Genomic DNA, 24,746 nt, shown 5'->3' with positions numbered 1-24,746 from the left:
ACACAGGACCCACTGTGGGGGATCCAGGGAGGGGCAAGTTTGCTTGTGGTTGCAAGTGTTTTCCCTGCAAACATGGCCTTTGCCAAAGTGTGTGATCCCACATGTGTTGGGGGGGGAGGGGGGCTGCCACGTCCACGTAGCAAGCCCGCTGCCAACCTCTGCAAGACCCTGGGGCCGGGCAGCATTGGGGCCTCAAAGATCAGCAGATCTCTAGAAGGAGGGCTGCCCCCGGGAGGTCCCCTCATCGCCCCTGGGCCAGGCCCAGGAGGAAAGGGATGCCCAAAGCCAGGGGGATGACTGACCTCTCCACCTGTGCCTCCAAGCGGAAACCCAGCTCTTCTAGGAGGCTACCTGAGCCCCAACCGACTGAGCCCTCTTCCTGGTCACACATACTTCGCCCTCATCAGACGTGGAACCCGAACTCAAAGGGTGGCAGACGAGAGCGTGTGGAGGACCCAGTGCTGCTACTTAACACTCAGCCTCTCTCCAGATGCACATCCCACTCACAGAGGACTGAGCCCGTCTGCTCTTTCCGCGTTACAAACTCCAGCCTCCGCCTTGGCTATACGGGGCCCAGGGGACCGTGTGCCCCCGAATGGGTCTGTCTATACATGCGTGTCTGAGGGGTATGTGCGTCCTTATGGTTGTGTGTGGTTGTGTGTGCGTAGTCATGCACACACACGTGTACTAGGTCATAATTACTGGCATCAGAGGAAAGTGTGTGTTTGTGTGTGGGTGTGCACATGAAATGGACGTGTTGCCGTCTTAGTTTATGGTGTCACATGCCTGTTTACATGAGTGCAGGTGTGGGGAGTTTTGTGTACAATATGTTTAAGTGGGCTTAGTATACTGAGTGTGTCTGTGGGTCTGTACGTGTATGTATATGTGTGCATAGTGGACTGGTTCCTGACATTCGGGGTATGCATATGTGTTTGTGTGTGCACGTACATGTCTGCACAGTAGGTGATGGCAGAACTGCAGGGAAGGCCCTTCCATTCTTCTGCATGGCTCATCTGGGGTACAGACACAAGGGTCCCCAGGGCCTTCCCCCACTCCAGAGCCCTCCATGGCTCCCACTGATTCCACACCAGCCCATATACCAGGCTCAGAGTCCAGGCCCACCCACGCTGGGTCCCCACTAGTGCCCACAGAGTTGACAGGAAGTGCAGAAACCATCCAGCCCTCCCGTTAGAGACCAGAGTTCCCCTGGACCAGCCCTGCCTCCTAGCCCATGCTCCCCTGCCCCATTCTTTAGGCAGAAAGGAATGAACGGAGCCAGCTGCATCCTCCCTGATATCCTTCCTCTGGCCTCAGTTTATCCACTGATGCATAAGACCAGCCCTCCTGGTCTTCGCTGTAGCCGAGGCAAACAGCAGACTCAGCGGAAAGCAGCACAAATATTGACCAAAGCCACTCTCAGTGTTTGCTCTAGGCATGAACACTTCCTCTTCCTCCACATTTCAAGCACCAGGGGACACTGGGTGACAGCCAGTAGAAACAAAGGAGGGAGATTCTCACCAGCCCCACCTCCCAACCAGCAATGACAAGCACTGTTCCATGAGCACCCGCTACGTGCAGGCTATTCTGCAGCCACTTTACCCTCCACCCCGAGAATAGGAGCTGCTTCTGCTCACCCCTGTGCTTAACAAATAGCCTAATAAATACTTGTTCGATGACTAAATGAATGCACCAATGAAAGGCCCTTGTAACGATGACAGTGGCAGCATTTCAGGGCTTCCCCTTCACCAAATATTCTTCAGGGCACTGTCTTAGTTTCCTATTGCTGCTATAACAAATTACCACAAACTTAGTGACCTAAAACACAAATTTATTACCTTAACAGTTTTGGATGTCAGAAGTCCAAAATGGGTCTCCCTGGGCTAAAATCAAGGTATTGGCAGGGCTTTGTTCCTTTCTAGAAACTCTAGAAGAGAATCCACTTCCTGGCCTTCATTCCTTGGCTCATGGTTCCTTCCTCCATCTTCAGAACCAGCAAGTTAGGCTCCTTATGCTGTCATCTCTCTCCTCTTCTGCCTCCCTCTTACACTTATAAGGACCCCTATCATTACCCTGGGCCCACCTGGATAATCTAGGATATTCTCCCATGTCAAGGTTAGCTGCTTAGCAACCTTAATCTCATCCACAAGCTTCAGTTCCCCTTACGTAACCTAAAATATTTACATGTTCAGGTTTTAGTATGTGAGCCTCTTTGGAGGACAGTTACTCTATTTACCACAGGTACTTAGCCTGCAATTTGAGCAACTGCCACCAGGGGGAAGAAGTGAATTCATTTTTAGCTCCACAATCCAAATAGGCTCTTCACAGGCAGGACTGACTGAAAAACCACAGCCTTCTGTATGCTCTTCTTTTTCACCAGTAAAAAGTAGAACTTTATTAAGACAACAACACATAAACAGCATTTTGTATTATGTAAAATACAAAACACCAAGGAGAAGCTCGACATTACAGAATAAATTCATGTACAGCCTAAGAATGTGGGAAGATTGGGGCAGAAAGGGGCCTGGGAGCAAGAAAAAGCATGGCCTGGATATTGGCATGCCAGGTCTCTCCCCTGTCCAGCCCCAGAATCCCTGGCATGGCCCTTCCTTTCTTGAGACCTCAATTTCTCCATCTTTAAAGTGGAAAGTTGGTCAGAATGGGTTCCTCCAAGGGGAAGTTCCAGGGCCAAGCTAGAGACTGGGCTGACCATCCCCACCTGCTCTGTGAGGTCACAGTGCCAACAGCTCCCCTTGACCCAGGGAAGATTCCACATGGCACCTTCCAGGGAACGCTAGGAGGTGGCAGCAGGAGTAGCCATTTCCTCCTCACCGACTCCCAGAGAGCCCTGCCACCAATTCCCCATCCTAGAGAAGGACATCGATGCCCCGGTCCTCAAGGAGCCCTGGGAACTCATGTGACCCACGCAGAAATGTGGTCCACATCCCCAAGGAGGTCAGATCCAGGAGGTGAGGACAGCATCCCCTCCCTCTGCCCAGCCCTTGACAGTTTACAAAATGCTGCCCCTCAGCCTTTTCATGGAAGCCAGCGGGCATTACCAGCTGCGCCTACAGATGCAGCACCTGAGGTTAGAGAGATTAGACAGTGGCTTTCCTAAAGTCTCCCAGCCAGGAAGTAGTGGAGTGGTTATCTTTTCAGCACGTGTTTACTGAGCACCGTCTGTGTGCTAGGCACTGGGCAGAGTGCTGGGAGCATGGCGTTGCACCAGATGGGTGTGGTCCCTGCCCCTGTGGAGCTCACGTGAGGGAGACAGATAGTAAATGAGAAAACACACATCTCTGCCATCTTTATCTGTAGGAGACCTCTGGCTGCAGGTGATGGAAATTCCAGCTCAAATTGATGCCTAAGTCTGGGCCCCCAGAACAGGTGTATATCCCAAGAGGGTGTACAAAACAGTTCACTGGGGTAAGGGGAAAAATTATTAGAACTTCAGTGTGTATTTTCCTTTAGCTCATCCTCTTTTAATTTATATTCCTCAGGCAGGTATAAATAAATCTTGTACATTTGAAAGGGCAAATAATATATCAGCACACTTGTAGATATATATATATATATATATATATATATATATATGTATAGCTATACATACATATATAAATAACATTGGGAGTATAACAAAAAATGATGTTTGGAGACCATTACATTAAGAAATAAAGAAAATATGTATACGTATAGCTGATTCACTTTTCTGTATAGTAGAAACTAACACAACATTGTAAAGCAACTACACTCCAATAAAAATTTTAAAAAAAGAAAAGAAAGAAAAATGTACAACACAGGGAATATAGCTAATATTTTATAATAACTATAAATGGACTATAACCTTTAAAAATTGTGAATCACTGTATTATACACCTGTAACTTATAAAATATTGTACAACTATATCTCAATTAAAAAATTTTTAAAGGAATAAAGAAAATTTATCTCACATATTCAAAGGTCCCAAGATATGGGGGGCTCCAGAGAACATTAATTCTGAGGTTCTGCAGTGCCAGCCAAGATGCAGGTTCCTGCCATCTTTTTTTTTTTTAAGTTTATTTATTTATTTATGGCTGTGTTGGGTCTTCGTTGCTTCGCGCGGGCTTTCTCTAGTTGCGGCGAGTGGGAGCTACTCTTCGTTGTAGTGCGTGGGCTTCTCATTACAGTGGCTTCTCTTGTTGTGGAGCACAAGCTCTAGGCGCGCAGGCTTCAGTAGTTGTGGCCCGTGGGCTCAGTAGTTGTGGTGCCTGGGCTTCAGTAATTGTGGCTCATGGGCTCTAGAGTGCAGGCTCAGTAGTTGTGGCACACGGGCTTAGTTGCTCCGTGGCATGTGGGATCTTCCCGGACCGGGGCATGAACCCGTGTCCCCTGCATCGGCAGACGGACTCTCAACCACTGCGCCACCAAGAAGTCCCTCCTGCCGTCTTTTTGCTCTCCCTTTTGGCCTCCGCTCATGGTCACAAGATGGCTACCACTGTCCCAGGGGTCACACAGAAGCATGGTCATATAGGGTGGAAGGAGAGTGGGTATTGCATCCTGTAGGTATCAGCTTAGCAGTGAGAAAACTTTTCCTCCAAGTCCCAGACCCCTGTATCCACCCCCACACCTCACCCCTGCAGACTTCCCCATCCTTGTGCCAACAGCAAGGGGACTGAGAATACAACAGGCTGAGACCAATCAGGACCATCTAAATCACTCGGGGGAGAAGGGGACAAGGGACCAAAACCAGCCTTCTGCCAGTAAGAGGAGAGAGTGGCTTTTGGAAGACTGCCATAGCAAACTGAGTCCTTTCCTCTAAAGAGACCTGCATCGGGGGTCAGCCAGACCTGGGTCTCTCCCTGATTCGCAGTCCTGTGTTCTTGAGCAAACTTTTCTACAATTCAGTTTCTCCATCTAGAAAATGGGGACTCCACACTCCTTGTAAGTTGTAAAATGCAATTGTGAATCTTGTTGTTGCCAGGGTCACCCAACGAGGCCGGAACACCCGCAGGATGACAGAGGAGGATTTGTCAAACACAAGTGAGAAGGGAGGGGAGAGGGGATCCCAGGGTCATTGTGGGCAGTGAGGGGCTGAGGCTCAAAGATGTCAAATGGACAACCCAGGGTCACCCAGCAAGGGGAGGGGCAGGGCAGGGGGCAGGGATGCTCCCGCGGTGTCTGCAGGCACCATATCCCAGAGGCTGGCAGTGACATGACAGCCCTGTGCTCTCTGCAGGTGACACCTTCCTGTTGCCTATCCGCATCAATGCCTCAGGCCTGACCCAGTGCATGCTGGGATGTATGTGTACATATACACAGAAGAGCTGCCTGGGCCATCAACATGGGCCTGGGAAGAGGGCCCAGCCTCAAGTCAGGCTGCAGGTTGAGCTCTGGGGGTCTTCCCTTCAGAGGTGTCAGGGGTGTCATTCCAGTGAGGCGCTCTGACAGTTGGAGAGAGGGACTAAGAGAGAGACTTGCTGTCTGGAGGAGAAGCTAACTGCTAGGCCTTTTCTACTCTGCCACCAGGCTGGCCTCTGAAGTCATGGGAATGATTTGATGCAACTCACCCTCACTTCAAGGACATGGTTCTGACCACACCCTAAAGATCAGTCTTCTATGTTCGTCCAGCCACACTTCCACTATTCATCCACTCAGTCATGTATCCAACCATCTGTTCACATATCCACCTTCTGGGATATCCATGTATCCCATTAGTTCATCCACCCCTCCAGTCCGTTCACTGAGTCATCCATCAATTCACCCACACCTTTATTTGTTAATATTCATATCCATCCAGTCATCAACCCATTCATCCTTCTAACCCCCCTCTCATTCTCCCATCCTCATTCATCTTCCTATTCATCTATCTTCCAAGCCGTTCTCTTACCCATTCTTCCATTTATCCATGCATCCTTCCACCTATTCATCCATCCTGAACCCCTACTTTTTGCCTAGCTCCCCAATGCGGGGCAATGCTAGGCACCCGGGGATGAACCAGACAAGGACTCTTCTACTGAGAAGCTCTCAGTGTCTGGGAATGGACATTAGCAAGGACATCTCAGACTTTTCATGTGCCTGAGTCACTTTTAAGTGTTTATTAACCACCGGTTGCTAGCGGGTTTACTATAGTTCCAGTACTCACTCCAAGCTGGTGCTTACCCATAAGTAGAGCAAAGGACTGTCCTGGGCTCGAATGGCAAATTGAGAGGGTCTCCCAACAACAGGGTCTCACCCCTGTGAGTTGTTGCAGGATAAGAATGAGGGTGCAGCTACTCACTGCTTCCCTGTCTTCTCCACAGCCTGGATCAGCCGCCTGGCTTGCTTCCTGAGGACTCAGGCCCACCAGGTTCTGTTCAACACCTGCAGGTGAGCAAGGGCAGGTGAGGGGAGGGTTATGGGGACTGGAACCGTGCACTGGTGACCATGGCAGCCCCGTCACTGGTTTGGACCTCCCCTCAGATAAGCTATCTCAAACCTGGTTTTTATCACGTCGCCTCACCCCAGACCCCAGTGTGGCTCCCCATCGCTCCAGCACATCAGCCTGTAGCCCTCTGAAATCTTGTCCCTCCCTTTCTTTCCAAGCTCCTCTTATTCTGTTTTCTGCTGTGGATCCATTGGGCCAGCAATGGGCCAGCTAGGATTCTCACTCCCTGGACCCACTATTCCTCTTCCCACCTCCATACCTTTGTACAGGCCGTTCTTCCCGCCTGCAATGCCTGTCCCATTCTTTCCCTTTCTGTTCCCTGCCCATGCAAATGCCTCTAAATTCCTGCAAGAGTTTTCCACTTCATTTGTTCATTTAAAGTTTATATTCTAAACGCTTCCTTAATGCCTACTCTGGGCCCAACCTGGCCTCCATCACTCATGAGCTCTCAGTTGGGTGGGGCAGGCAGACACCAAAAACAGTGCCAAGCTGGAAGTGTTGACTCTGGAGGTTGTAGGCAGAGGGGACATTTGAACAAAACCCTGAAGGGTGCACTTCCCGGGAGAGAAGAAGGGAGGGGACAAACAGTATATAGATGGAGGGAGTGAGAAGGACATGGGTGACCACTGTGAGCTGATCTCTGATGGCCCCAGATACTGAGGTAAGAGCTTTCTTTCCTCTGAGATGCTGTGGAGCCACAGAATATGGCCAGCATTAGGGAGAGAGTGTCATTGCCCAGAAAGGAGCCTGTCTCTTGGGGTGGGAACGGGGCAAGAGCCAGGCTAAGACTTACTAGGCTGTGCAAAGCCCTACCTCGCCTTGACCACTGCTTCTCTGTCTTCCAGATGCAATCTGTCCCTCTGCAAGCTCATGGGAAAGACAGGTGTTCTGATCCTCTGCGCTTTTGGTGTGTATCCAGAGCCCTGCCCCATCCCAGGTGGAGGTATCCCTGGGCTCTTGCCCATCCTGGGAAGGGAAAGAGTGAGGGCTCTGGCACTGACTATGTGACACTGGGTCAGACACTGCCCCTCTAGGAGCCTCAGTTTCCTCATCTGTCTAATCAGTGTTGCTCGGAAGATTAAATGAAACAATGACCAAGAAAATCTTTTGAAAGCTAAGAAAAACTTTGAAAACTGTAAAGCTCTCCCCAGACCATGTATGATATTCATTTCTCTCTCTCTCTCTCTCTGAGTCTCTATGGCTTCCTACCAGACACCACCACCACCACCGCATCACAGCTTTGCTTTTTCAAGCAAAGGAATCTCCTCCTTCCACTTAAGGGCACCACGGGGTTTGGAGCGGGGGGAGAATTTCCTAGGAAATTAGAAATTCCTAGGCAACATAACCCAACAGATAAGATTCTTTTAAATAGCTTTATTAAGGTTATTAAGGATATCATAAATAACCCCATTTTTAAGTGTATAATACAGCAGTTTTTAGTATATTCACAAAGTAGTGCACCCATCACTACTAACAAATTCCAGTATTTTCACTGCCCCCGAAAGAAACTTCCCAGTCCCTGGCAGCCATTCCCCATGCCCCCTCCCCTTCGACCTAGGCAACCACTAATCTATTTTCTGACTCTATGGACTTGCCTATTCTGGACATTTCATATAAATAGAATCATACAATATGTTGTCTTTTGGTTCCTTTCACTTACAGTGTTTTCAAAGTTCATCCATTTTGTAGCATACGTAAGCATTTCATTCCTTTTTATGGCTGAAAGTCCATTGTATGGGTAAGCCACATTTTGTTTATCCATCCATCAACTGATAGACGTTAGGGTTGTTTCTACTTTTTGGCTGTTATTAATAAAGTTGCTATGAACATTCCTGTAATATTTTTGCATGGACACGTGTTCGCAATTTTATTGGGTATATACCTAGGTGTAGAATTGCTGGATTACTCTAACTATCTGAGGAATTGCCAAACTTCTCTTCCAAATGGCTGCACCATTTACATTCCCACCAGCAATATGTGAGGGTTCCAATCATTATTTTTTTTTACATCTTTATTGGAGTATAATTGCTTTACAATGGTGTGTTAGTTTCTGCTGTATAACAAAGTGAATCAGCAATACATATACATACATCCCCATATCTCCTCCCTCTTGCGTCTCCCTCTCACCTTCCCTATCCCACTCCTCTAAGTGGACACTAAGCACTGAGCTGATCTCCCTTCCAATCATTATTGTCTGTCTTTTATCAGCCATCCTAGGTCATGAGAAGTGATATCTCATTATGGTTCTTACTTCATGTCCCTAATGACTAATGATGTTAAGCATCTTTCCTTGTGCTTATTGGCCATTTGTATATCTTTGGAGAAAGGTCTATTCAGATCTTTGCCCATTTTTAAATTGGATTGTTTGACTTTTTATTCTTGAGTTCTAAAAATTCCTTATTAGTCAGGATTCAAGTCCCTTATCAGATATATGATTTGCAAATATTTTCTCTTATTCTGTGGGTTGTCTTTCTTGATAAAGTCCTTTGATTAAGGCCAATTGTAAATTTTAATTAAGTCCAATTTATCTGTGTTTTCTTTTGTGATATGTGCTTTTGGTGTCATATCTAAGAAACCACTGTCTAGCCCAAAGTGATGAGGATTTACTCCCATGTTTTCTTCTAAAATTTTTATTGTTTTAGCCCTTACATTTAGGTCCATGGTTCATTTTTTAGTTAATTTTTGTATATGGTGCGAGGTAAGGGTCCAACCTTATTCTTTTGAAGTAGATATACAATTGTACCAGCACCATTTATTGAAAAGACTTCTCTTCTCCATTAAATTGTCTGGTACTCTTACTGAAAATCAATTGACCATAAATATGAGGGTTTATTTCTGTACTCTCAGTCTATGCTATTGACCTATATGTCTATCTGTTTGCTAGTACTACCCTGGATTGGTTGCTTCACAGTAAGTTTTGAAATCTAGAAATCGTTTTGGCTATTGTGGGTCCCTTACATTATAATATGAATTTTAGGATCAACTTTTCCATTTCTACAAAAGAGGCCATTGGGGTTTTCATAGGGATTGCATTGATCCACACATGAATCTGGGGAGTAGTGTCACCTGAACAATGTTAAGTCTTCCAATCTATGAACATTGGGCTGTCTTTCCATTATTGATGAATAACTCTATGCCTCCTTTAATTCTTTCAATGATGTTTTGTAGTTTTCAGAGTGAAAATTTTGTACTTCTTTTGTTAAATTTATTCCTAAGTATTTTATTCTTTGACATTCTGTTATAGATGGAATTGTTTTCTTAATGTCATTTTCAGATTGTTCATTGCTAGTGTTTAGAAATACAGTATCCTCAGGGGGACTGGTTCCAGGAACCCCTGTATATACCAAAGTCTGCAGATGTTCAAATCCCTTATATAAATTCATGTGGTACAATGAATACAGTCAGCCCTCCTTACTTGCAGGTTTTGCATCCCCAGATTTGACCAACTGCAGATGGAAATTTCGATCAGCAGTTGGTTGAATCTGCAGATGTGAAACCCCCCAACATGGAGAGCCGAAGGTATATTTATTGAAAAAAATCTGTATGTATGTGAACTCCACAGTTCAACTCCTTGTTGTCAAGGATCAACTGTACAATTGATTTTTGTGTACTGATCTTGTATCCTGCAACCTTGCCAAATTCATGTGTTACTGCTGACACTGGGCAAGACACCAGTCTTGTATACTTTAGGATCTCTATATGCAACATCATGTCATCTGCCTTTTATTTCTTTTTCTTGACTAATTGACCTGGCTATAATCTCCAGGATAATGTTAAATAGAAATGGCAAGAGCAGGGAATTCCCTGGTGGTCCAGTGGTTAGGACTCATTGGTTTCACTGCCAGGGTCCGGGTTCAATCCTAGTCTGGGAACTAAGATCCCACAAGCACAGTGCTGTCAAAAGAAAGGGAGGGAGGGAGGGAGGGAGGGAGGGAGGGAGGGAGGGAGGGAGGAAGGAAGGAAGGAAGGAAGGAAGGAAGGAAGGAAGGAAGGGAGGAAGGAAGGGAGGGAGGGAGGGAGGGATGGAGGGAGGGAGGGAGGGAGGGAGGGAGGGAGGGAGGGAGGGAGGAAGATGAAAGAAAGAAGGAAAGAAAGAAAGCGAGAAAAAGAAAGAAAGAAAGAAAGAAAGAAAGAAAGAAAGAAAGAAAGAAAGAAAGAAAAGAAAGGAAGGAAGGAAGGAAGGAAGGAAGGAAGGAAGGAAGGAAGGAAGGAAGGAAGGAAGGAAGGAAGGAAGGAAGGAAGAAAAAGAAAACTGGCAAGAGCAGACCTCCGGTCTTTCACCATTAAGTATGATGTTAACTGTGGGTTTTCATAAATGGCCTTTTTCAGACTGAGAAAGCTCCATTCTATTCCTGGTTTGTTGAGTATTTTATCATGAACAACCAATGGGTTTTACAAGCTTTTAATAATGGCTTGAATAATGAGATTTCAGGCAGCACAGATATCATAAAATGCAGGGGAGACCACACCCCCTTTTCTTCTCTTTGTCAATTATCCCCAGTAAGATTGAGACAGGAGAGAGAGAGGAGACAGATTATTTGGTTTATGGGAGACACTTTGCATATATGATATCATTCAATCATGAAGTGCATATGACTGCTATTCCCATTTTACAGAGGAGGAAACGGAAGTGTAGAGAGATTAAGTAACTTCTCCCAAATGCTAGTAAGTGGCAAGGCTGGGATTTGAATCCAGATGGCTTCACTCCAGAGCTCTTAACCTTTCACCTTAAATGGCTCATTCTCATTCCCCCATCCCCACAGGATTCTGGATGTTTTCTATGCACTTGCTGTCCAAAATGGATGTCTGGCAGGTGAGTGTGTGCTCTCTTCAGGCCCCACCACTGACTGGCCTCACCCCAGCCAGTCAATGTCGCCTTCATAAGCTCCTTTCACTCTTAGGGTCACAACTGGACCCTACTCAGTTCCTGACTCATTCCAGCTCCAAATCTCTGCCTTTGCCATGCCACCCACCCGGAACCCATTTCTCCTGCCAAAATGTGACTTTTGAGGACCAGAGGCATAGTTCCTCCTCCAGGACGCCTCTCCTGTCACTCATTCCCAGAAGTGACCCATCTCTTCTTTGTCAAGGCCCCCACCTAGAGTGGGATGGTGAGGCCAGGGAACACATTTCTCTCTATTCAAGGCAGTTTGTTCTTCTGCTTAACTGAGATGAGACCATTTGCTTTGTGGTTCCTGGAGAAGAAGGAGGAGGAAACCAATGGCCAGAGCTCCCTGTCTAAGGACAGAAAAGAGCCCTAGAGAGAAAGGGGATCTGATGGGCCTGTCCTTCCCTCTGCTCTTCTCCCCTCATGAACTTCATCATATATATGCTTCAAGATCCAGCTAAAATGTCACCTCCTCCAGGAACACCTAAGCAGAGGTAGTCACATTCCCCTCTCCCACAATTTTCTGTAAACATAAATGCAATTTTTTGGTAATAACTATTTCCCCAACTGTATTAGGAGTCCTTGAAGGCAGAGCCAGGTCTGATTCATTCCAGCAATGTCCACCTCAATGCCAGGCACAGGGTGGACACGATCAACGCTGGATGTCTTGATGGCCAGATGGGAATGTGAATGGATGGGGGATGGAAGTAATGGATGTAGGGATGGGGGGAAAAAATGGATGGATGAATGGAAGAGTGTACAGATGAGAGAGTGGATGGATGGGAGGGCAGATGGGATAGCCTGAGTAAATGGATAGAGGGATGAATAGATAGTTGAGTGGGATGGTAGATAGATGGGAGGGTAGAGGGATGCATGCGTGCATGGATTGATGAGACGGTCAATGGATAAGGTAAGGCAGATGGATAGGAGGGTAGATGGATAAGAAAGATTGGATAAATGGAGGAGCAGATGGATGGGAAAGGGTGGATGGAAGTGTATGTGGATGGATGAATGAAAAGAAGGGTAAATTGGATTTTGAATGTATGGCAAGTGGATGGGTGGGTCGGTGGGTGGAAGAATAAATAGGAAAGTGGATGAGTGGATGGATTTATGGTTGTGGGAGGATGGATGGATGAAACTCTATTGGGCCCAGATTAGGTCATCTGAAGAAGATCCCTTGCTTTCCTCAACACCCCACCAGGATGAGAGCATAAATGGTCCACTGCAGAGATTGAGGTAAGAAGAGTCTGCTAAATAGTCCTATTATCACCTAAAAACCAGAGCTATAGCCAGGACCTGAGACGTATTGGCTAAGAATGTGGGCTCTGCCAGAAAACCTGGGTTTAAATCCCAGCTTCCATACTTCCTACCTGGCTAAACTTATGCAAGTCACGTCACATCTCTGGGCCTTTGATTCCCCATTTATGAGTGAGGTATAACATCCACCTTGTTCTAGGTAATTATGGGTATTAAAGAAGATGTAAACTGTCTTGAATAGTTCCTGGCCCATAGTTAGTGCTCAGCAAATAAGAAATTTTAACCAACAAGATACCACCTGGTGGCAGCATCCTTAAATGCAGACAAAATACTCAAATATTTAGAAGGAATGAGATGGGTTTAAGGATAGTTGGATAGTCCAAGCAGAAGGAAGAGTATGAGTAATATTTTAGAGGTAAGAACTTTCTGGGTAGGTTCAGGGATGGGCCCATGAGAGTGGAAAAATGTGAAGCTAGTTCTTTGTGGGCTGACTGGCAAAGGTAGAAGCTGAGGGTAATAGCAGCATCATCACAAATTGGTCAGTCCATATTCTCACTCCTTCCTCATAAGGATGTACCAAGAAAAGGTGCAACATCATGCTGGGGAAATCCAGGACCTCCGAGGTAACTTGAATCAGCTCATTGCCAAGCTCCAGAAGATGGAAGCCATGTCAGATGAGGTGAGATGCTGGCCATTCTGCCCCAAACACCTGACCTCTCTTTGTTTGATGCCCCACTCCTCATATCCCAAGTTTTGGTGGAGCATATCCCACAATAATTTCCTGGGAAAGAGCAAAATAAGAAGTATATTATTTTTTTAAGAACTTGCGTGTTTGAAAACACCTTTACTCTACTCTTGCACTTGACTGATAGTTTGGTTGGAAATAGAATCCTAGATAGGAAATTTTCCCCTGAGGATTTTGAAAGACATCCACTGTTGTGTTCTATTTTATACTGTTGCGTTCTATTTTATACTGTTGCTTTAGAGAAGTTTAATGTCACTCTTATTATTCATCCTTTGAGTGTGATCTGTTTTCATTCCTGAGAGTTTGTAGGATATTCTTTTTACCTCCAGTGTTCTATATTTAATCTGCTTGGGGGGTTGCTGAAATTATTGACTCTCTGGGTTGATTTTTTTTCAATAGTTTAGGAAAATTCTTAGCTATTATTTCTTAAAATATTGTTTCTACCCCATTATCTTCTTAAAATATTGTTTCTACCCCATTATCTTCTTAAAATATTGTTTCTACCCCATTATCTATCTCCTCTCCTGGGACTCCAATTACATCTATGCTAAACTTTAGAGTGCTTTCCACATAATTCCTATATTATTACCTGGTTTGCTTGTTTTTTCATTCTTTTTCTCTATGTGCTTAAGTTTTGATACTTCCTCTTCATATTTCTTCAGGTTAACTAATAATCCTGTAGTCTGTTCTGTCCAATCTACTCAAAACTTTCCATTAAGTTCTTAATTTCATATATTGTATTGTTTAGTTCTAGAATATATATTTGATTCTTTTTCATAGATTTTAATTCTATGGTGAAATTCTCCATCATTTCATCTATGCTGTCCGTCTTTTCCTTTATTTTATTTAACATACTGGTCACAATTTTTTTAAATCCTTGTCTGCTAAATCTAATATCTGGATCATCTATGGTATCCTATTTTCCGTTTTTTCTTTGGAGTATCAATCTTATGGTCTTGCCTTTTCATGTCTGGTAATTTTTTAGTGTTTTCTGGACATTGTTTACAAAAGAACTAGATGCTCCAGATAATTATAATTTCAAACAGGGAGAGTTCCCCCTTTTCTTTGTAAGGAAGATGAAGTATACTGATCACTTCTATGTAAACATGCATTGAACTGGTTCAGACCTGGATTGCAATTTTTATAGGATTTAGTCAGAGGTTTTCAGTTTAACCCTCTAGCCTCCTGCCCGTGCAGTTTCAAAAATTGGTAAATTTTTTTTTTTTTTTTTTTGGCTGTGCTGGGTCTTCGTTGCGGTGTGCGAGCTTCTCATTGTGGTGGCTTCTCTTGTTGTGAAGCTTGAGCTCTAGGCTTGCGGGCTTCAGTAGTTGTGGCGGGCGGGCTCAGTCGTTGTGGCTCGTGGGCTCTAGAGTGCAGGCCCAGTAGTTGTGGCGCACGGGCTTAGTTGCTCCATGGCACGTGGGATCTTCCAGACCAAGGATCGAACCCATGTCCCCTGCATTGGCAAACAGATTCTTAACCACTGCACCACCAGGGAAGTCCTGGTAAATGTCTTGATGGGAAAGACTGCCATGTGTTTGAGGCCTCTTGAGTTTCCAATTTTTTTAAATTTATTTTATTAAAATATAGTTGATTTTCAATGTTGTGTTAATTTCTGCTATACAGCAAAGTGATTCAGTCATACATACATATATATTCTTTCTCATAATTTTCCATTATGGTTTACCACAGGATATCGATTATAGCTCCCCGTGCTATACAGTAGGACCTTGTTGTTTATCCATTCTATATATAATGGTTTGCATCTGCTAGTCCCAAACTCCCAGTCCATCCCTCCCCCACCTCCCCTCCCCCATGGCAACCACAAGTCTGTTCTCTATGTCTGTGAGTCTGTTTCTGTTTTGTAAATAAGTTCATTCATGTCATATTTTAGATTACACATATAAGTGATATCATATAGTATTTGTCCTTCTCTTTCTGACATACTTCACTTAGTATGATCATCTCTAGGTCCATCCATGTTGCCACAAATGGCATTATTTCATTCTTTTTTATGGCTGAGTTGTCTTCCACTTCATATATGTATATGTACCACATCTTCTTTATTCATCTGTTGATGGCCATTTAGGTTGTTTCCATGTCTTGGCTATTGTGAATAGTGCTTCAATGAATATTGGGTGCATGTATCTTTTCGAATTATACTTTTGTTTGGATATATGTCTAGGATTGGGATTGTAGGAACATATGGCAACTCTATTTTTAGCTTTTTGAGGAACCTCCATACTGTTTTCCATAGTGGCTGCACCAATTTACATTCCCACCAACAGTGTGAGAGGGTTCCCTTTTCTCTATACCCTCTCCAGCATTGGTTATTTGTAGAATTTTTAATGATGGTCATTCTGACTGGTATGAAGTAGTCCCTCGTTGTTTTGATTTGCATTTCTCTAATAATTAGCAATGTTGAGCATCTTTTCATGTGCCTGTTGGCCATCTGTATGTCTTCTTTGGCGAAATGTCTATTTAGGTCTTCTGCTCATTTTTGATTGGGCTGTTTGGTTTTTTATTATTGAGTTGTATGAGCTGTTTGTATATTTTGGAAATTGAGCCCTTGTTGGTCGCATCATTTGCAGATATTTTCTCCCAGTCTGTAGGTTGTCTTTTCATTTTGTGTGTTTTCCTTTGCTGTACAGAAGCTCATAAGTTTGATTAGGTTCCATTTGTTTATTTTTGCTTTATTTTTATTGCCTTGGGAGACTGATCTAAGAAAAACAATTGGTACAATTTATGTCAGAGAATGTTTTGCCTATGTTCTCTTCTAAGAGTTTTATGGTATCATATCTTATATTTAAGTCTTTTAGCCATTTTGAGTTTATTTTTGTGTATGGTGAGAGGCTGTGTTCTGACTTCATTAATTTCATGTAGCTGTCCAGCTTTCCCAACACCACTTGCTGAAGAGACTGTCTATTCTCCATTGTATCAATATATTCTCACCTTCTTTGTCAAAGATTAATTGACCATAGGTGGGTGGATTTATTTCTGGGCTTTGAGTTTCCAATTTTGGATACAAAATCTCTGACCCCACTGGAAGCCTTACCTGCCAGGGTCAAGCTTGGATTCTCAGCCTCTAATTGTACCCATAATTTGTTTAGGGCCCTCAGGTAAGCACAGCTGTAGCTACTCAGTATTGATTTAGCATTTCTTCTAGGGCATGACTTCTTACAGTGAGGCCCCTATTCCAGCAGCATCCACATTAACTGGAAAAATGTTAACATTTTCAAATTAATGGGCCCCACCCAGACCTACCAAATCATATACTTTGATGATAGGAACCAACTATCTATGTTTCAACAAGTCCTTCAGTGATTCTGGCACACAATAAGGAGAATCACTGTTCTAAGGCTTTAACCTCTTGCTTGTTTTGTTTTGGGGTCCACTTCCTCAGAGGGACTTTGTTTACTAAGGCTTGTGAGACCAGGAAGTTTTATTCTGCCTTTCAGAAGCTTTCAAAGTAGCCCTTTAGCTTCTTACATAGTCTTGGGGTTCAGTTAGCATCTAATGGAGGAAAGTGGTCATGGTCAAGGCTCCTCAAATCTCCAATTTCGTCTCACCCACTGTATGTAACTGTTAAAAACTTTGCTACTTTCTCTTTTACCAGTAGCAGCCCCTTGTCTGACCCAAACTCAGATTCTCAACCCATGCCCAGAATCATCAAATGCCCCAGGGATTTTTTTTAAGAATGTCAGCACATTTTAGAGTGGTTGTCCCCTCTCTAGAATTTTAGTCCCTCTGTTCCTGTTTCTTTCATAGCTCAGTGATGGTTTTAAAATATGATTTAGTAAACTATCTGGCTTTTTCTAGTTGTCTTTAGTGGGATCATTGGTTCTCTGTAACTTACTACATCTTACCTAGAAGCCCTACATCTTACCTTATAGCTGAAATGTCACAATAATATGCCTATGGGCTGGCCACACTTGGAACCCTTTTAATTTGGAAACATGTGTTCTTTAGTCCTAAGAAATGTTCTTTAAGAAAGACAAATATCATATGATATCACTTACATGTGGAATTTAAAATTATGATAAAAATGGACTTATTTGCAAAACAGAAACAGACTCACAGACATAGAAAACAAACTTACGGTTTCCAAAGGGGAAAGGGGGGAGGGATAAATTAGAGGGCGAGTTTGGGATTAACATATACACACTACTATATGTGAAACAGATAAACAACAAGATCCTACTGTATAGCACAGGGAACTATATTCAACATCTTTTCCTATAATAGAAAAGAATTTGAAAAATATATAGATGTGTATAACTGAATCATTCTGCCGTACACCAGAATCTAACATAATGTAAATCAACTATACTTCAATTAAAAAAAAAAGAAATGTTCTTTAATCATGTGATTAAATTGATGATTTCCCCCTGGCCCTGGTTGCTCTATTCTCAGTTTTGAAACTACTCATTATGTGGATGTCAAACTCCTAAACTAATACTCTGGGATTTTTTTCTTTTCACCCCATTTTCCTCTCTTTATCTTTTTGCTCTACAGTTGAGAAAACATTGTCACTTTATCTACCAAACCTTCTACTGAATTTTTCATTTCTGCTAATGTATTCTGAATTCGTAGCGGTTTCCTCTTTGTTCTCTCGGTGCTCCTTTTCATATTCTTATTTTCCTATTCTTATTTTATAGATGCAATATCTTTTCTTTTTTTTTATCTTTTTATGAGCAAAATCTCTTCTTACCTTTTGGAGTTCAGCTCTTACTTCTCTGTGCCTCAGTTTCCACATCAACGAAATAGAGTAATAATCACTGCCCTATAACACTCTAGCTATCATCTTAGTTACCACTGCTGCATGACAATCCAACCTAAAACATAGTCGTGCAAAACTACCATTTTATTATGTTCAGAGATTCTGTGGGTCAGGAATTCAGACAGGACCCAGCGGGGATGGTTTGTCACTGCTTCATGATGTCTGGGGCCTCAGCTGGGAAGACCTGAAGGCAAGGGGTGACCCAATAGCTGGGTCTGGAATCATCTGGAGGAATCTTTATTCACTTGTCTGGAGGTTGATGCTGGCTGTCAGCTGGGAACTCAGGGCTGTTGACTAAAGCACCCATAGTGGTCCCTTCGTATGGCACGGGCTTCCTCACAACACGGCAACTGGCTTTCAAGAGTGAGCGTCCCCAGAGAAGCAGGCGGTTCACCTTTTAGGACTGAGCCCACAAGTCGTACAGCATCACTCCTGCCATAGTCACAGGCCCATCCAGACCGATGGGGAGGGCACTGAAGTCCCACGTCTCCATGAGAAGGGTGTCAAAGCCACACTGAAGGAGGAGCGGGGAACGGGAGACATTTTTGCAGCCATTTTTAGAAAATACAATCTGTCACAGCTGTGAAGAGTCTAACAGAATAATAGCCAGTGATTACTGAGCACCGACTATGCTAAATGCTTTGCGGTCTTTCTCTGGCAACAGAGCATAGTGGTTGAGAGCCTGAACTCCAGAACCCAAGGTCCCGGGTCTGCCTCTTAACAGCTGTGTGACCCTGGACAAGTTACCCTTTTGTGCCTCAGGGTTCTCCTCCTTAAAATGGGGATGATAATAGTACATACCTCCTAGGGTTGCTGTGGGGGCATAAGAGTGACCACACGTGAAGCCGAAGACAGTCCTGGCATATAGTAGCGGCTTTGAGTCTCAGCTCTAATCCTTGCAAAAGTAGGAGGTGGACGCGATTATCAGCCCATCTTACAGACAAGAAAATCGAGACTCAGGGGGCGGTAAATAGCCCAAGGGCTCTTAGCAGGAAAGGTCTGACTCCAGCTCCCCTGCCCTTAACTTCACTGAGACCCCTGGTCCTGCGTGTGTGACATCCCATCACCGTGGGTGTGAAAATACTAAGTAACCCCATGGGTGGGATAGGGCTGGCCCTGGGCTTCCTCACAGCATAGCACTGGGCAGCCCTGTGTGTGGACCACGCAGGGGCAAGCAGGTAGGGACAAGAGGGAGTCCTGAAGGCACACATCACCTGGTGTGAACACACCTGTGGACCATGATCTGTAAGAACGCACCAGTGCACAGCTTGGGTTTTCTGCCTTCTCAGCAAAAAATGGCCCAGAAAATAATGAAGATGATCCAAGGAGATTACATTGAAAAGCCGGACTTTGCCCTGAAGTCGATAGGTGAGTGCCTCCCCCTGCCCCCCTCCCCCTCCCCCTCCCCCTTGCCCCACCAATCGGCCCACCTCCAGTTTCCTTAGAAACCCTTCAGAGGGTGATTTCAGTTCTGGTCTGGGGCACACCCTGCTGCTGGGAAGTTTGTCCTCAGAGCTAACCTCTGCCTCCCAGCTGGTCTCCTTGTTACAGTTTTCCGTTTTCTCCCATGGCAGCTGAGGTGGGGAGGGGAGGCCCTTCCCCAGCCCTCCCCCACCCATCATCCTCCAAATCCAGGAGTCAGCAGAGCTGTCCCTGCCCGGCTGGGGAGACTGACCACGGACCAATTACAGTTGGGAATCGTGCCTTGGAAAAATAAAGCCAGTGGCTGCAGTAGAGGGGTGGGAAGGAGGACGCTGGGTTGAGACCTGGTGAGTAGGGAAAAGCGTTCCAGACTAAGGGAACCGACGTGAAAGGTGCCCCTGTGAGGGGCTGTGTGGAAAGCAGGGAGGTGGGCCGGCAGGGTGGGCTGCCCTGTGCAGACAGTACCAGCTCACGCAGGCACCCGCAGGCCCAAGGAGATGTAGGGTCAGAAGGCCTCAGTCTAACTTCTCGGGCCCGGAGTTTCTTCCTCTGTGAAATGGGTATAATCATGGCCATAGTAATAATAACCAGGTTATAGTAACTAGGCTGACGTAAGTGGGCAAGCACCTTACTTCGCACCAGGCGCTGCTGGAAAAACGGTTTGGTGTATTAACTCCTTGTAACCTCACAACAACCCTATGAAATGGATGCTATCATTACTACTATTATTGTTACTATTATTACTCCCATTTCCCAGAGGAGAACACTAAAGTCCAGAGAGCACCAATGACTCTTCCAAAGTGCTGCCCCGGCACATAGTGAGTCTCCCCTCCACCAGGCAGAAGCCAGGGCTGCTCAGCTGAGACACCTCTCTCCCCAACCCTGCACCATCACCTCCCATACAGGGGCCTCCATCGACTATGAGCAAACGTCAGCCACATACAACCACGACAAGGCTCGCTCTTACTGGAACTGGATCCGGCTGTGGAACTATGCACAGCCCCCGGACGTGATCCTTGAGGCAGGAGGAATGGCAGGACTTGCGGAGAGTGGCAGGGGTGTGGTCAGGGGCCTGGGGGCAGGAACTGAAGGCAGAGGTTGGAGCGAGAGTGCAGGGGGTGGGGGCCTGGGGCAGGGGTAGGAACAAGAGAGCGGGGTGCAGAGGCAGAGAAAGGGGGCAACTGATGGGGCGAGGGGGGGGGCTCTGGGGAAAAGTCAGGGAGCAAGGGCAAGAGGCGAGTGCAGACAGCAGGGACCCCTGGGGGTGCAGGCACAGGGGCAAGGACAGCCTGCTTTGGCACTGGAAAGGGCCCCTCCCCCAGCCCTCAAGTCTTGAGGGCAGGGAACCCTCAGGGCCCTGAGAAGGCCCCTGCCCTCGCTGCACTGGGCTGAGGGGAAGGCTTATCCTTGCTACCTATAGTCAGGGAATCTTCCTGGTGGTGGTGGTACTCGAGCCAAGCTTTGTAGACAGGAAGGATCTGGCTCATCCAGGAGGGCCGATGAGGTCTAGGAACCCAGGGTGGGATGAGGAATCTGCTCTCCCCCACCCACCCACCCACCCAGCAAAGCCTTCATTGCATCTGCCACTTCTAGCCCAACATGACACCTGGCAACTGCTGGGCCTTCTCGGGTGACAGAGGCCAGGTGACCATCCAACTGGCCCAGAAGGTCTACCTGTCCAACCTGACACTGCAGCACATCCCCAAGACCATCTCACTGTCAGGCAGCCTGGACACTGCCCCCAAGGACTTCGTCATCTACGTGAGCATGCCCTGGCTGGGAGCGATGCTTAACTGAGGGAGGGGACAGCTCATAATGGCAGTATTCCAGGCACTGTGATAAACTGTCTGCACAATTCCCGAAGCCTGCAGGGGCTGGACCTTAAGGCTGGGAATGGCCAGGGTTGGGGTCAGATCACAGCCTTCAAGGAAAGGGGGTAAACAGTACTTTATTTCAACCCAAGCTTTTCAGAGCCAATTTAGTCTTCAGAGACCATTAAGCCCCCATTTTACGGACAAGAAAACTGGAGATTCAGAGAAAGGGCAGGGAAACATCAAACCCTACAAGTCTATGGCAGAGTTAGAAGTGGACCCCTAACCTTCTGACTCCCAGTCCAATGCTCTTTCCTATTCATTACTCTGTGCTGCAATGGAACAGTGCCCAAAGAGGTAGGGAGCTCCCCATCCTGGGAGGTGTGCAAGTCTCGGCTGGGAGAAGGCAGCACCCTCTAGATGTCCTACCTGTGCCTGACACTTTCTTTGTGGCTCTGATTCTCCAGGGCATGGAAGTTTCCCCAAAGAAGGAGGTGTTCCTGGGAGCGTTCCAGTTTCAGCCAGAAAACATCATTCAGATGTTCCAGCTCCAGGTACCTAGGAAAAGCTGCCCACGTTGAGCACCTGATGAACACACACTGCGTGCAGGGCTTTACCCAGGGGCCCCCACTTCATCTCCCAGCAGCCCGAGGAGGTGCACAGTTGTCACTAACCCACTGACAGATGAGGAAACTGAGGCCCAGAGTGATAGAGCTACTGCCCAGGGCCTAGGGTAGGACCCTGAGGAGACCTATTCGCTTCCATTTCCCTGACCTGCCCAGGATCCCTCCCGCTGTGGTTCCTCCCAGGGACAGCAGGTGTTGAGCAGGTGGGGCCCGTCAGGCCAGGGTTGCTGGCCTCAAACCTAGAGTCTCCATACTGGGGGCCACATGATCAGCACCTGGTCCAACCACAGGTGGGGAAGCTGAGGCCTGGAGGGGAGGGAGCTGGGGACAGAAGCAGGACCAGAGGGTGGCTGCTGGAATGGCCCTGAGGCTCAGTGGGATGTCTAGGCTTGGGAATCAGGCTAACCCTGACCCAAATCCTGACCCAACCAAACGTTCTCTGTGATCTCAGGCTATTCCCTTTCTCTCTGGGCCTCAGTTTCCCCTGGTGTAATTCCCTGGTAGGTTGAGACCATCCAGTGAGATCTCACAGGCCAAGGCCCCCTTTTGCACTGGGCTCCATCCCCTCTGGGGAGGGTGCAAAAAGGGGAGGGCGAAGCACTTACAGAGCACCTACTGTGTGCCAGGTGCCAGTAAGCCATCTGGCCCCAAGATCTCATTTCATGCTTACGGCAACCCTGAGAAGCAGATATTACCGCTCCCTCTTACAGACGGGGAACTGAAGCCCAGAGAGGCCGTGGTTTGCCCAGGGTCCCGGAGCACGTACGTACTGTGCTGGGACGCATTCCTCATCACAGTCTATCTGTCCTCTTCTCATCCCCTTCCATCCCAGCCCCTGAGTAGCAACTTACTGTGTGGCTTTGGGACATTCTGCTCTCTGAGCCTCAGTTTCCCCACCTGAGGAAATGGAGGGTTCCCTTTCTCTCCCAAACACTCCTCTGGACAGGCCGGGTGGGGGCCTATGGCGAGCTGCCCCCCGTCTGTGACTCTTTTCTAGAACCACCCTCCCAGGACTTTTGGAGCAGTCAAGATGAAGATATCAAGCAACTGGGGGAACCCACGCTTCACCTGCCTATACCGAGTGCGTGTGCACGGCTCTGTGACCCCACCCAGAGAGCAGCCTAACTAGAGGCCCCACTCCGAGAGAGATTAAAGTTTATTCTTCATGCCCCCGGCCCAAGTCTGAGTGTCCTCTGGCCCCGAAAAGTGAGGGTGGGCTAGGGTTTGATGTCTGAAGCTCAGTTAGCAATTATCAATCATGTGCTGGGTACCCAGGCACCCTCACAGCAGCTCCATGAGTCCCCATTTCACAGATGGGGACAATGAAGTCTCCAAGCAAAAAAAAAATGACTTGCCAGAAGTCACAGCCAGCAAATGGCAGCACTAGGATTCAACCCCAGGCAGTCTGATGCCCATACATGACCCAGCTTCCTGGCTTCAAGTCAAGCTCTGCCCCTGACCTGAGTGTGACCTTGGGCAAGACCCAGCCCTCTCAGTCTCTCCATCTGTACAATGGGTACAGAATTATGGCTGTTGTATCAGATGATGTGGGAGATGAGAAATCCCACACTTGACCATCACAAGAGTGTTTCAGCATCACTGATCATTATGGAAATGCAAATGAAAACTACAATAAGATACCACTTCACACCCATTAGGATGGCTATCATCAAAAAAAAACCCAAAAAAACAAAAACCAGAAACAGTAAGTGTGGATGAGGATGCAGAGAAACTGGAACCCTTGTGCACTATTAGTGGGAAGGTGTGTACAGCCACTGTGGAAAACAGTAAGGCAGTTCACAAAAAAATTAAAAATAGAATCACCATATGACCCAGCAATCCTGCTTCTGGATATTTACCCAAAAGAACTGAAAGCAGGGTCTCAAAGAGATACTTGTACACCCATGTTCATGGTAGCATTATTCACAACAGCTGGACGCAACCCAAGTGTTCATCAACAGATGAATGGATAAACAAAATGTGGCCTATACATATAATGGAATATTATTCAGTCTTAAAAAGGAAGGAAATTCCACAATATGCCATGACTTGGATGAACCTTGAGGACATTATGCTAAATAAAATAAGCCAGTCACAAAAAGACAAATACAGTATGATTCCACTTCTATAAGATACTTAGTCAACTTCATAGAGACAGAAAGTGGACAGGTTGCCAGTGGCTGGGGGAGGGGAGAATGGGGAGTTAGTGTTTACTGGGTACAGAATTTCAGTTTTACAAAATGGAAAGAACTGTGAAGATGGATGGTGGTGATGGTTACACAATATTATGAATGTATTTAATACCATTGAACTGTGCACTTTAAAAAGGTTAAGATGATAAGCTTTATGTTACATGTATTTTACCACAATTTTAAAACTTGAAAAAAAATTATAAAATATCTGAAATCCTGTAAAGGAAAAACTCTGGGAAACTTTAGAAACATTGTAAGAAAATTCTATAAATTCTGATAGCGTGTTCCATGTCATCACTGTATACGATTAGAAATGCAGATGTAAATATTTTTTTGTTCCTGTTCCCTCAATCAGTCACTCATTCCTTATGTGCATAATCTTTGTCATAGCTGAGTCTCACCTGTTCTAGTATTTACTTAAGAGCTTACGGAAGTGCTAAAGCCAGTATCTACTGTGAGTATCTATCACGGTTCCACCCATGGAGCTCTCAGCACAGAGCATGGCACACAGTAGGTGCTGTGTAAATGATGGGTAAATGATTACCAAGGTAAATGATCACTGTTAACCTCTGGCCCCAGGGGGGTGATAGGAGGTCCAGTACTCGGGGACGGGGTGACGCTGTG

General features: G+C 46.0%; 1 protein-coding gene across 1 annotated transcript; it reads left to right on the top strand.

The window, feature by feature from the left end:
- Positions 1–3,211: 3,211 nt before the first annotated feature.
- SUN5 (Sad1 and UNC84 domain containing 5) lies at positions 3,212–23,059 on the top strand (the record flags this gene model as incomplete). Its single annotated transcript, XM_082856806.1, is given in 15 exon segments — positions 3,212–3,230; positions 4,959–4,990; positions 4,994–5,060; positions 5,063–5,083; positions 5,214–5,282; positions 6,277–6,343; positions 7,247–7,308; positions 11,165–11,214; positions 12,491–12,525; positions 13,117–13,225; positions 19,361–19,439; positions 20,399–20,514; positions 21,087–21,254; positions 21,772–21,858; positions 22,928–23,059. Coding segments are annotated over 15 exon segments (1,113 nt in total).
- Positions 23,060–24,746: the final 1,687 nt, after the last annotated feature.

Source organism: Leucopleurus acutus, assembly GCF_964270905.1.
Source record: "Leucopleurus acutus genome assembly, chromosome: 16".
Taxonomy (NCBI): Eukaryota; Metazoa; Chordata; class Mammalia; order Artiodactyla; family Delphinidae; genus Leucopleurus; species Leucopleurus acutus.
Note: the sequence above shows the minus strand (reverse complement) of the source record. Positions and strands in the feature narration are given on the sequence as shown.